Here is a 13,015-nt window from a genome sequence, read left to right as displayed (position 1 = left end):
TCTCTATTCTCTTGCCCAGATTTATGGTTCCGCTTAGCCCTTCTCACACTCTGACCTTATATTGTATATTTATTTGTTTATTTTCACTCTCCTCCAGTGGAAAAACCTATGAAATCAGGGACTTTGTGGGTTTTGTTTATGAATGTACACCTAGCACCCAATGTATTGCTTGGAATACAAGAAGCTCTCATTTGGTCAATACTCAGTGAATGACGTGCAGCATGGTGACTCACGCCTGTAATCCCAGCACTTTGGGAGGCCAAGGTGGGTGGATTACTTGAGGTCAGGAATTCCAGACCAGCCTTCCCAACATGGTGAAACCCTGTCTCTACTAAAAATATAAAAATTAGCCTAGCATGGTGGTGTGTGCCTGTGATCCTAGCTACCAGGGAGGCTGAGGCAGGAGAATCACTTGAACTCGGGAGGCGGAGGTTGCAGTGAGCCAAGATCATGCCACTGCACTCCAGCCTGGGCAACAGAGCAAAAAAAAAAAAAAAAAAAAAAAAAAAAATACTCCATCTCAAAAAAAAAAATACTCGGTAAATGAATGGATGGAGAGCAGTTGGCTCCACTGAGGAACTGGGATCAGGAACTTCAGACTGCATCAGGAGCTGAGATCATCCCCACTGTTTCTCTGGGGTTCCTGGTCTCTCAGTGCTGCTTGTTTCTGCGTATCTGCTCCATTTGTCCCTATAGACAAATTTTCTCTGACTTTTTATTGTATGTAATTGTCCCATCTTTGCTAAAGTACCCAGCCAGTTCTAATTTCTCATTCCCAGGAGAAAGAATCTAATTGGCCCAGCTTAGGTTTGGTATCCTACCCTTCTAGTCAGCTGTGACCAAGGAAGAATCAGGTAGGACTTCTTAAGCAGGGGTCAGATGGTGGTGAAGATATGGTTTTCAAAGAAGGCTGTCCAGCAACCCCAGAGTGTACAATAACTACAATAACACAACATTAATGGTTAATTATTGTTAACTACAATAACAGAGCATTAGTGGTGAAATGTCTCTTGTAATCCAATACTTTTATTCATTATAAATGGGGAAACTGGGGCTCAACTGGGGAAACCCAAGGTCACACAGCAGGGTGAATGGTAGACCTAGGTCAGTTGACTTGGAGTCTCTCTTCTCCATATCACATTGCACTGACTCTTCAAAGAAATGTTACCAGGATGAAGCAATTAGAGCAGGAGTTCTAAACCTCTGCCCTACTGACATTATTTGTTGCAGGGAGGTGATTTGTTGAACACTGTGTGCACTGTAGAACATTCAGCAGCACCCACTCACTACGTTCCAGCTGTCAAATTACCAGCACAATTTAGTCTTCTTCATAAGCAGTATCTAAGTATTTACTTGTGAATATATATGTGTGTATTTTAATATTTGTTGATTGGATACTTTAATATCTTAAGTTTAAGTGCCTAAAAAAATAGGAACTGTGTCTGTTAAACCCACTTTGTTCAGTACCCAGCTTACTTGATAAGGGACAGGAAAAGGAAATGTAAGTTCATCTCCCACTGCCCTTGATTGTTCCAGAAAGTAACCCACTTCAAATAGATGGAAATAATACAGAATAGGGCAAGAAAAGCTATGTTCCCATCTTGTTGTTCCTTCCTCATGACAGACATCACTAGTTGACACCAATATTCTCCCGCTGAGCCCAGATACAGCATCTAGTTAGTCATTACCAACCTACTAGTATCTACTGGAAACTATTGGATCCAGAAAAATCCTTTCTAGCCAGTCAAGAACTTGGGACATTGGTGGGGAATCATTGGATGTGAGTTGTTTCAAGACTGTTCGGTACTTCTGAATTCACAATTCACTCCTAATTTTCTGGATGTAAGCCATCCATTTCCAAAATTCTGCCTCAGAAATATTTTACAACCAGATATTAATTCCCAAACCTTTGGACCTCTGAGACAAATTCCTCTATTTTATAAATATCTTAAGTGACATGGAGTGGTTAAAAAAGCTTGACTCATTTTTGCCCAAATCTCTCCCTTTTCTCCTTTTTTTTTTTTTTTTGGAGACAGAGTTTTGCTCTGTTACCCAAGCTAGAGTGCAGTGGTGCTATCAACCTCCGTCTCCTGGGTTCAAGCAATTCTTGTGCCTCAGCCTCCCAAGTAGCTGGGATTATAGGCATGTGCCACCAAGCCTGGCTAAGTATTTTTGTATCTTTAGTAGAGACAGGGTTTCACCACGTTGGCCAGGCTGGTCTCAAACTCCTGAGCTCAGGCAATCCTCCTGCCTCAGCCTCCCAAAGTGCTAGGGTTACAGCTGTGAGCCACTGCGCCTGGCCCCAAATCTGTCTCTTTAAATATAGGTACTACACTGCACAAACAGCATAGTAACTTTAATGAAATTGTTTTAAGTTAAAGGTGCTTATAACCCCATCATGCTAATAAATACGTTTAAATTTTTTATATTCCTTACCAAAATCCTTACCATACATATAATTTTATAAAGCTGTAACCATAATATATGCACAATTTATATTTTGCCTTGTTTGTTACTGTCTTTTAAACACCAATCTCTAACTAATATCATGAATAATACCTGAAGTTTCTACTTTAAGTCTGAAGTTATTTTGTTGGAAAAAAATATATATCTTTGTTCTGGAAAGAAGTCTCAGTGAGAATCCTATCAAATAATGTTTACCATCGTTATGGAGCCCCCAGTGCCTTTCTCTGCATTGGTGGGAGTTAAACGTTCACGTTCCTCACAGAGGGTGTCTGCATTGATGAATTACGATGTGGTTGTTATCTTACTGTACTAACAATGAATGCTTCAGGCAGAAAAGCAGACCACTTGGAAAGAAGGAGACCTTTGTTTACCCAAATGTGTTTTTAATTATTTTATTAACAAAGATAAAGCAAAATCAGGGAAGTACAAAATAATTACATGCGAGTCTAACAAAATAAACATCATTTGTTCTTAGATTCTATGTACTTCCTGTAAACCTGCTGTTTTTCCAAATATTGGACCTTTTCCTCTTTACTAGTGTTTCTTTAAGAAACCCCAAATTAAATATGCCTTTGCTTTAGCAGCCAAATAATCATATAAAGAAAAAATAACAAATATAAAATAAATCATGTTGGCATTTAAAGATTAAAATGAAGCCGCAGCTTGATCAAAGAGATTTATTGTTTGATATTTGTTCATCATTATGAATATTTCAAATCTCATGTAGTCAGAAGTGATTCATCACTGTTTTCCAGGAAGTGATAATATCTCCTGCAGTGTCATTAACAATGTTAATCTTGGTCAAGTTTCCCTGGATTAAAAATTTATAAAAGCAAAATATTGCTGTAGTAACTATTCCAGAACAGCATTTTCTGGCCCTTGTGTTTCAAAGACCCCACTTATACAAGCTTAGCATCATGGGCAAGATGCTATATACATATACAGATATACAGATACACATGTACAAATATGTATATGCTCCCCTCCCCTTTCACAGAGAACTGTTTCTTAAAACAGAAAATATTAAATGGGTAGCACAGGTGCAGTGGCTCCGCCTGTAATCACAGCCTTTTAGGAGGCTTAGGTGGATGGATCACTTGAGCCCCGGAGTTTGAGAACAGCCTAGGCAACATGGCGGAAACCCCGTCTCTACAGAAAATACAAAAATTAGCTGGGCGTGGTGGCAGGTGCTTGTAGTTCTAGCTACTTGGGAGGCTGAGGCAGGAGGATCACCTGAGCCTGCAGAGGTCAAGGCTGCAGTGAACTGTGATTGTGCCACTGTACTCCAGCCTGGGTGACAGAGTGAGAACCAGTCTCCAAAAAAAAAAAAAAAAAAAAAAAGGTCACACGTTTGTGAAATGAGTTCTACAAATACTGATGCTTCACGCACATTTACTTATGGGCTATTTGTGTGCTTTATCCAAGTAATCAAATCATTTATTTCTGCTATGCCCGTAAACACTTGTGTGGAGGCTTTCTGCATGCCCTCATCCCATTTCCTCTACTGAATCAATGTGTTCATCAGGGATCTTTCAGTTGCCAGCAAGAAACATGCACTCCACCTAGTTTAATCAGAGAAGAGGCATTCACTGGAAGCACAATCTGTGTTTCACATCCAGGAAGGGCTAGAATCTGACTTCAATGGCTGTCAAGGCCAGGCACAGGCTCTCTCCTCATATACACTTGTTTCTTTCTTCCTTCTCTCTGCTGACTGGCTGCTGGTGCATATGGGCAAAACCTGGCCACTTCCAAAGGCCCTCTCTGCCCTCAGTGTGCATACTAATTCCAAATTCTTAAACTGTTACTTTGAAGGTGGAAGGAAAGTGGCAATTAGCCTTTTGTTGTTAAAGCACGGTATGGGAAGGATTCAGGAAAGGCATAGATTGGAAAAATATTTTGTAAGGAAATATTTATGACATTTGCAGCTCCTGAAGTCAGGAAGTAAAGCACACCAAAGTGGTTTTTTACCTACTTCATTTCTCTTTTTCAGATTAGCCAGTCTTTTTCAAATCTCCTGTGGGAAATAATTTTCTCTATCTCAAGTCATATTGAGAAATTGAAAGGGTACAAATTCTTAGTGAATCAATAAACAAATAAATATATGTGGATTCACTTCCTGGCCCATGAGAGTGTTAGCTGAAGACAACCCCGAAGTCAAAGGTGTTAACTCAGTCCATGACACTCACTTGGTTGAGGGAGGAAGTGGGAAAGGCAGCTTATTGCCTCACTCCCCTCTGAAGTAAATAAAAACCAGAGCGAAGGAGGGAGGCCAGAGAAGGAAGACCCCATAGCACCACTGATGCTGAGAGGGCCAGTTTGGGGATCCTTTTTTATAGGTGGCTTTCTAAAATCCAGGCGGGCCCAGGGAAATCAAATTTCTATTGTGTGCTCCAGTTTAACACTGCATGGTGAACCTTCTGAGTTGAAAAATCAGATTCTGGTCTTGTGAGATATTTAATACCTGAATTTCTCCTCGGAAAGGATGAGAGGTCAAGAAGAGCAATTCAAGGCCAAACAAAGAAGGGAGTCCTCTCTCTGTTTCCATGAATCCAATCCTAACCATCACCTCCACTTTGCACAGACTCAAATGTGTTAACTATGTGATTAGTAAATTAAGCTAAGGGCCTGAGTGCCTAATAGTTCTGCTGTGGTTAATTGTCTGTGTGCCGGATGGGCACCTGCCTTGAGTCAAGCTGATCAAGCTGGCCAAGTGGATAGCTCACCCATCCCACAATCGTCTCCTTATGCTGAAGTTTCCACTGGTCCTGAAGCCTCTCCCCACTTCTTTCCAAAACCGTCAGAAAGGATTATAGTCATTAGCAACTTGGCATGAATAGATGCTATCTCTTCAATGGGTATTTCCATTTTAACCTTATCATTAATTAAAGGTCTTTCTGACTGTTAAAGGAATTTTAAGAAGAGTATATTTAAGAGTCTGTAGCAATTTCTTCCTTTCTCAGACATTAATTAGGTCTGGATAAAATCAGCTTAGCTCTGTCCTGGGTTGAGATTCAGCCAGTGCACACTGGTTCTCTCTCTCTGTTGCTTTGATATTAGCTTACTTCTATACTGACTGGCCAGTATCTGAGCCCACTTTCACTCCCTTCCAGTGCCCTGTGATCCTCTCTGGACTCTCTAAAAGCTCCTCATTATACAGAAACTAAAGGATCATTTAATGTAGTTGGAATCTCCTGGGTCCCTGTGTTCCAACTCTGTGGTCAGCATCTAGTTTGATTGGTTGTTTTAGTCTTTCTGATTGATAACCAGTACTGTTTTGGTTGTGAAATATTTTGAATGTCACTCCTGATTCTACCTCTTTAATTGTACTTTTCACTTTTTACATTACAAATTAAGGCGCCTCTCCACCCACTCTCACTGCCCAATCAGCAACCATCACACCAAACTGACATCTCTCCTGAAATCTGTTCTCCCAGGTACCTTCAAACAATAAATAGCGGTGGAGGTGGGGGGAAGAATTACTGAATAGCACACTCTTGGAAAATATGGTTGGAGGTGGAAAGAATATAATAGGACCTAAGGTTCTTAAACTTTACTATGCCTGAGAATCACCTAGAGATCTCTAGGCCTCATCTTTAGAGATTCTGATTCATAGATTGGAATTATTCAGGAATCATTATTTGTAACTCCCATTCCAGGTAAATTTGATGTAGATGGTGCGTGCATCACACTTGAGAAATACTGAACTCAACTGTTGGTGTGAATTATGCACAGTTGCCTGTGGATAGGAAGTGTATTCATCACCAGGAGCTTAATTTACCAGGATTTTAAAGGCATTCATCTTACTTCAGTTCCTACAGTTTTAGCTACATATGATTATGATGCAAGTATTCCTAATGCATTTTTATTGATGGTGCTCCAGTCCTCAGTGTTCTATTAACACATCCTTTTTTGTTTTGATATTAGAGTCTGTCATCCCAAGTAGTGGAACATTTCATGTAAAGCTGCCTAAGAAGCACAATGTGGAACTTGGAATAACCATAAGTTGTAAGTAGAAGTTATTTCTTTTAAATAATTTTTAAAGGCATTAGAAAACTGTGTTGTCAAATGGTTTGCGGGTGTAACAAATGTTTTATATGTCTTTGCCAAGTTTTTATGTCATGATACAAAAATGTGGAGTCAGTCACACCTCCAGCACTTACTGGCTGTATGAATGGGGTAAGTTACTCAAACTTTTTCCAATCTTGTATTTCTTCATCTGTAAAATGAAAATAAGGATAGCTAGAAAATATAGGATTGCTTTAATTATTGAATAAAATCCATATTTATATACCTAGTACAGTGCTTGGCAAGTGATGAGTCCTGGCGAGATAAACATGTATCTCACACAACTAGATAAATAATTAGATGAGAGATAGATGCATATAGATTCTCTACATTTTATATTGTGAATTATTAGTATATTGTATATATTATATATTATTAGTATATTGTATATTAATTCACATAGTATATTGTGAATTAAGTTTTTATAATCTATTTAACAAAAATTACATTTATTTACTTTTAAGACTATCTTCCCATCTGTCCACTATGCATCTATAATCCTTTCACAAGACTAAAACAATGTCTCTTACTTTAAGTAAATCCTTGAATTCCTCCATAGTGCAGTGTCTGGAAAACTGAACCAGAAAGAAAAGTGGAGCATATAAATGTACTCAATTCCCTCCTTTCCTCGGGCTTTAGTTTTATAACTGCTTTGGTAAAAACAACTTTGAAAATGTTAGCTCCAATGGACTTGTATAGAACGGAAATTGAGGGTTTTGGGGGGCTTTTAGTATCCATAGACTAAATGCATCCATAAATGTCCCAAGAAAATGAAGCAAATATTAAATGCTTAAAGACCAAAGGAGACATAGAGGTAATGACTGTGACCAAGAGCTGGTTTCTTCAAGAAAGAGTGATGAGGCCACATAAAAGTGCCTCACTGCACTCTGTCAGATAGCATTTCTGTCAGTGGTTCAGGCAAAAAATAAATAAAAGTTCTCAATTGGGCAGTATGAAATGGTGCTGTCTGATTCAACATGGACAATATAAATTTAATACTGAAATATGAAATTTTATTTATAACCAGTAACCCACACATATCTACTGCAACACTAAAAAGAATGGTACTGCAATTCAAAATAAATATTAAGAGCAAGAAGCCACATGTATGGGAGAGAGCCTAGATCCCCCCAAACCCTAATGTGACCTAGTGGGAGAAAAGTAGAAAGATGGAATGGGATTTTAGAGACCCCAGCACTATCCTAAGTGCTCCTAAAGTCGTTTATTCCTTTAATTGGGTCACTTTGCCTCTCAGTTTGTTCACTATGCAGCAAAGATGGTATGTCACTATAGTGTCAACAACTAGGGCTACTAAAATTAAGAAAGCATATCAGAATTTACTGTTCCAAACATATTTAGGGCTCAAGATGGCTTCTGCATGCAAACCCTCATGCAACTTTAAGGTTATTCTCTTTTCTTTATTCCAATCCATTCATTTATTCTGTCAGAACTAGCTGTGGGAGTGGTGCGTCTTGGAGTTGTGCAGTATATAACCTGCCTCTGCACACAGAAACCCTGCCCCAACTTCCATTCTTTCATTCTTCTGCCTTCCCTCAACAAATGCATTCTGAGTGTCCACCATGCTCTAAGCCCTATGCTAAGTTTTAAGAATATACACCATGTCCTTCTAGATGCTTCCTGCTGGTTGGTATTGTGAAGTCATCTATTCCTCAGAAGCTTCTATCACCACTGCCACACAGTTATTTTGCTCTCAAATTTTAAGTAGGAATATTGTCTTTAATTTTAATACAATAGATGTATTCTTAGTTACAAATTGATATAAATAAAAAACATAATTTAGTCAGAAAGTATCCATCTAAAAATAGCCTATGGTGTATTTCTTATTAAAAAGTAGACATTTATATGCTAATTTGTTTGAGATGTAGTCTTGTACACAAACTACAAAATATTTGTTTTATTCACATGAAGAATCATTTAATATTATGCTTTATGATGGTGTTTTGTTTTGCATGAGTGTTTTACCTCTAAAATGGGTTTTAGTAGCAATAATGGCAACAATCTAAAAACCCCCATAAAGATGGCTTGCACTTTAGCCAGCCACAAGCAAACGCATTCATGGAAGCTGAAAGTGTTATGCTATTCCTGGACAGAGAAATGATACATGAGCTTGTCAAACATGCTTGTCAGTTCTTCTAGAGCTACAGCTCCATTTACACAACTAATCATCACCACCATGCTGACTTTTGTGTCTCCTCGTGGAAAATACTCATATTTTGCCAGATGACAAAGCAGACTTTGCTCTTTAAAAAAAAGAAAAAAAAAGGCCAGAATCCATTTTCATTTATGAGTTAGTAAAATCCTGAGGCCTAGCACAGTTCCTGACATACAATGTGCTTATATAATACCTCCGTTTGCTGAGTGAATGAATAAGAAGCTTTACCTGCAAATGTTTTACTAAGCACTATGTACTCCAAGAAATGAGCTTCCAAGGGAGATGATGAATGAATATAAATGTTTGTGCAAAGGCTGATGCATGGACGGAAGAAAGATTGACTTGGAAAATGATTAAGAGCAAGGACTCAGAGCCTAGACTGTCTCATGCCCTGATTCCCTCAACCTCTCTGTGCCAAGTTTCTTCATCTAGAAAATGGTGTACATATTACCTTCTTCATAGCATTGTTGACAAGATTAAATGAATTACTGTATGTAAAATGCCTTAAACACATTGTGAACCCTAACAAATGTTAATGATGATGATCTTCATCATTATTTACTTTACACACAGAGCCTTTTGAAATATTATATTTTTTATTTATGTTTTATTTTTTTAAACAAGATCTCACTCTGTCACCCAGGCTGGAGTGCAGCGGCACTGTTAGGGCTCACTGCAGCCTCAACCTCCTAGGCTCGAGCAATCCTCCCACTTTAACCTCCCAAGTATCTGGGACTACAGGCATGAGCCACCATGCCTGGCTAATTTTTAAATTTTTGTAGAGATGAAGTCTCACTGTGTTGCCCAGGCTGGACTTGAACTTCTAAACTCAAGCGATTCTCCTGCCTCAGCCTCTTAAAGTGTTGGGATTACAGATGTGAGCCACCATGCCTGCTAAAATATTTTAAGCACAGCTCCAGCCCACAAAATCTAGTGCCAACATAAGAAGGAAATCTTGGAACCCTCTTCTCAGACACACACAGATACTGTTAGTGAAACCGAGGTGCTGCAAGGACTTGATTCTTCTCACTATCTCTATACCAAGTCCTCTTTCTGTCGTCTTCACCTTGTGCAAGCTCTGAGTATTAAGAAACAGCCCTTCATCTCTGGAAGCATACCAGCAGAGCCTTTACAGCTCACTCTTCATACCTAATTGACTGAGAAATTAGTCTGTCTGATTTTAGACACAGTGAGCAGTTTCAGACTAATTTTCTTAAGTTCCAATGACACATTTGCAGCATATTAGCACCAGGCATTACTTTTATTGATGTTATTGCTATAATATAGAGTGATTTATTGTAGCAAATAAAGTGGAACAGCCTAGCAGAAGGATGCAGTTCAGGACTGGAAGTCACATCCTGATGCCTCCACACCTTAGCCAGTCAGAAATCCCAGAGCTCACACCTTCCTGCACAGCCCACCTCTCTTTCGAGTCAGCGAATCCTGATTGTCTCTGTCACGTCCCATTATCAGTAAAGTCCTTTTTACATGGGTGTTTTCTCTTGAGGTTTTATTACAGGGGTTTGTGTCTACTTTGTACCAGGCATGGCACTATGCAATTTTGTGTGTTTTCTTACTTAATCCTCAAAGTAGCTCTGTGACATCTATCTCCATTTTACAAAGAGGAAAGAACAACTCAGCTGGGTAACCTGCCCAAAGACCAGGGGCTAATAAAAAGTGAAGCAGGGATCCAAACCCATTGTCTCTGACTTAGCACTGGCTTTATTTTCACCACACCACTCATCCCTGTCACCATCTGATTGATGAAACTCCCCATATCCTATATCAGAAAAAGCAAAAGGCAGTATTTTGTGAGTACAGTGAATTCATTGGCTTTCCTTTTTAGTTCTGACTGAATTGTTTGCAGGAACAAAGGCTTGCTTTATTTTCTTATAAAATCATGAAGCAGCCTTTGTGATCACAAGCACAACAAATCTGTCATTTTTCCCGTAAGTCTTAAAGTGTATTTAGAAGAGATTGGTTCCTGTTATTTTGCCAACTTTGCAGTAAAAAGCTTTACTCACTGCTCCATTTCAAATCAATTAACTTGTTTTACTTACCATGTATGATGTATACGGTTGCAATTAAAGTAAAGCTGAATGATTAAGAGTTTGTATGTGTGTGTGTGATGATGAGTGGTTTTTAAATTTCTGAGGTCAAAATGTTACCAAACCAAACTTGGGTCCACTTGCCCAGCATATAGAAAATGCCAAACACTGACACTAGGATTTTCAGCGAGAGAAAGTGAAGCATTTGTTGCAGGGCGCCAAGCAAGGAGAATTGGGCAACTAATGCTTAAGACTTGAACTCCCTGATGGTCTAGATGGTTTTTAAAGGTAGAAGGCAAAGGTTATAGGCAAAGTCATAAATCAATACATGGAGATTTTACATTGGTTTGGCCCCAAAAGGCAGGTATCTTAAAGTGGGGGCTTACAGGTCATAGGTGGATTCAGCGAATTTTTTTGATTTGCAGTTGGTTAAAGAAGCAGGGCTTTGTCTAAAAACTTAGGATCAGCAAAAAAGGAATGTTAAGGTGTGGCCTTTAGGCGTGACTCTCTCCAGGCCTCTCAGGAAGAAATTTAGAACAAAAAACGGTAGAGTTTAGTTCTCACTTCTCCCTTATCTCCATGAGATCTCTGAGGTCTATGTAATGGTGGTCAGCATTTTCCATCTGGTGTGGGTCCAGGTTTCTGAAAAACAACATAAGAACATATGTTAATATATTATCTTTTAGTTTCTATGGGGAACCAAAATGCTTTGTGATTCTGACTTGCTTGGGAAACTATTAAGTTCTCAGTATCGTATCTTCTTGCTTATAGGGTTGTTCATTGACTTTTCAAGCCTACCTAGGTGCCTGGAATTTCCCTTGAAAATACTATTTTTTTTATATTTCTATGTTTGGTAGGGGGGGTGCTCAGCAGGCCCCTAAGAGGGGCCCCTGCTCTGCTTCAAAAAGGCAGTAGCTTGAACACAAGCCTTTACTTCTTCTCCCACCCTACACTCCACTTTAAATGACAATATAAGATTTTTCAAAGGGCAAAAACTCATGAGGACAAAAAGAAAAGGAAAATAGACAACAGCAACCAAATTCGGCAAAGAAGATAAAGAAAGATGAATTTAACTAAAGAAGCAGAGGGAAAGCTGATAATGAGCCTGATTTCTATCCTGTACTCCAAAGAGGTTCAGGGACCAGAAACTTCGGGAAGTACATTTGATGGGAAATCCTAAGGCAGGAGGATTGGTTAAAAGACTGCTAAGAGTGACCTTAGTCTTTAGATGCCGTCTCCAACTCCCAAATACCCTTCCCCTACCCTGGCAGAAGCCTAGAGTTTTATTCTCTGGAAAGCATGCAATAGAGAATTCTTTGGACTGAGAGCACACAGCTGAATGCAGCAGTACTGCTTTAAAAATGGAAATTAGGTGAAGGTTTGCATACTGAATGTTGAGACTGAGAGCCTTCTTCCCCCAGGAAGCTTAAAGAAGCCAGCTAGCCAAGCTTAATAGCCTTCAAGTGGTAGGAAAAATCAGGACCATCTGATCCGAATAAACAGCCTGGCCTCAACTTAACACTTAAGACCTGTAGTCCACAAGCCCTACTTGGGTACACCAAGCTTTTGAACAGCTCTTTAGGACCACACTCTTTAATATAAACAGACAGCTAAGAGAAAAATGGACACTTGAGGAATAATCTAATATGCGAGGCTGTCACCAGAAACAAAGAAGGAAATCAGAGAATTAGCACATGCAGGAAGAAGAAAACAAACCAAACAAAGAGAGAAACCTATCATTGACATCATTAGCAACAAATATATTGCATTCATGAGGTGAGTAGGGAGTGCATGCTATTACAAAATGACATTCAGAGGGGGAAAAAAATGGGCCTTGAAAATTAAGAGTATGGCAGAAATGAAAAAACTAAACTTCTGTACAAATATTGGAAAATAAAGTTAAGGAAAATGTCCAGAAATTAGGACAACAAATAAATGAAGAATCTAGAATAGATGAGAAAATTATACAGGTTGAGTCCAAATGACACAACATCCAGGTAATAGGTGTTACAGAAAGAAAGAGGAAAGAAACACATTAAAGAAATAATTGTATAAATGTCTTAGAAATAAGGGATTTATTTCCAAAATGATGGGTCCATACCTATGGATGGAAATACCCACAGAAAAGCTTGTCATCAAGAGATCTGAGAACACTGGACAAAGCAGTGATCTTACAGGGTTGTGGTGCTGGGGCAGCAGGGCATGGTGGGGTGTCATACAATGTGTTAGAATAATACAAACAATAATCAAATAATCAGAATAG

General features: G+C 39.0%; 1 protein-coding gene across 7 annotated transcripts in view; it reads left to right on the top strand.

Annotated features, from left to right (window-relative positions):
* The window catches only part of GRIP1 (glutamate receptor interacting protein 1), a 715,306-nt gene that overhangs the window by 616,934 nt on the left and 85,357 nt on the right, over positions 1 to 13,015 (top strand). For all 7 annotated transcript variants that reach the window (XM_058426061.1, XM_058426059.1, XM_058426058.1 and 4 more), the window contains one exon: positions 6,391 to 6,471. In XM_058426061.1, coding sequence (XP_058282044.1) covers positions 6,391 to 6,471 — 81 coding nt within the window. The remainder of the gene's footprint in view (positions 1 to 6,390; positions 6,472 to 13,015) is intronic.

This window comes from Hylobates moloch, unplaced genomic scaffold (assembly GCF_009828535.3).
Source record: "Hylobates moloch isolate HMO894 unplaced genomic scaffold, HMol_V3 SCAFFOLD_12, whole genome shotgun sequence".
In the NCBI taxonomy this organism is placed as follows: Eukaryota; Metazoa; Chordata; class Mammalia; order Primates; family Hylobatidae; genus Hylobates; species Hylobates moloch.
Note: the sequence above shows the minus strand (reverse complement) of the source record. Positions and strands in the feature narration are given on the sequence as shown.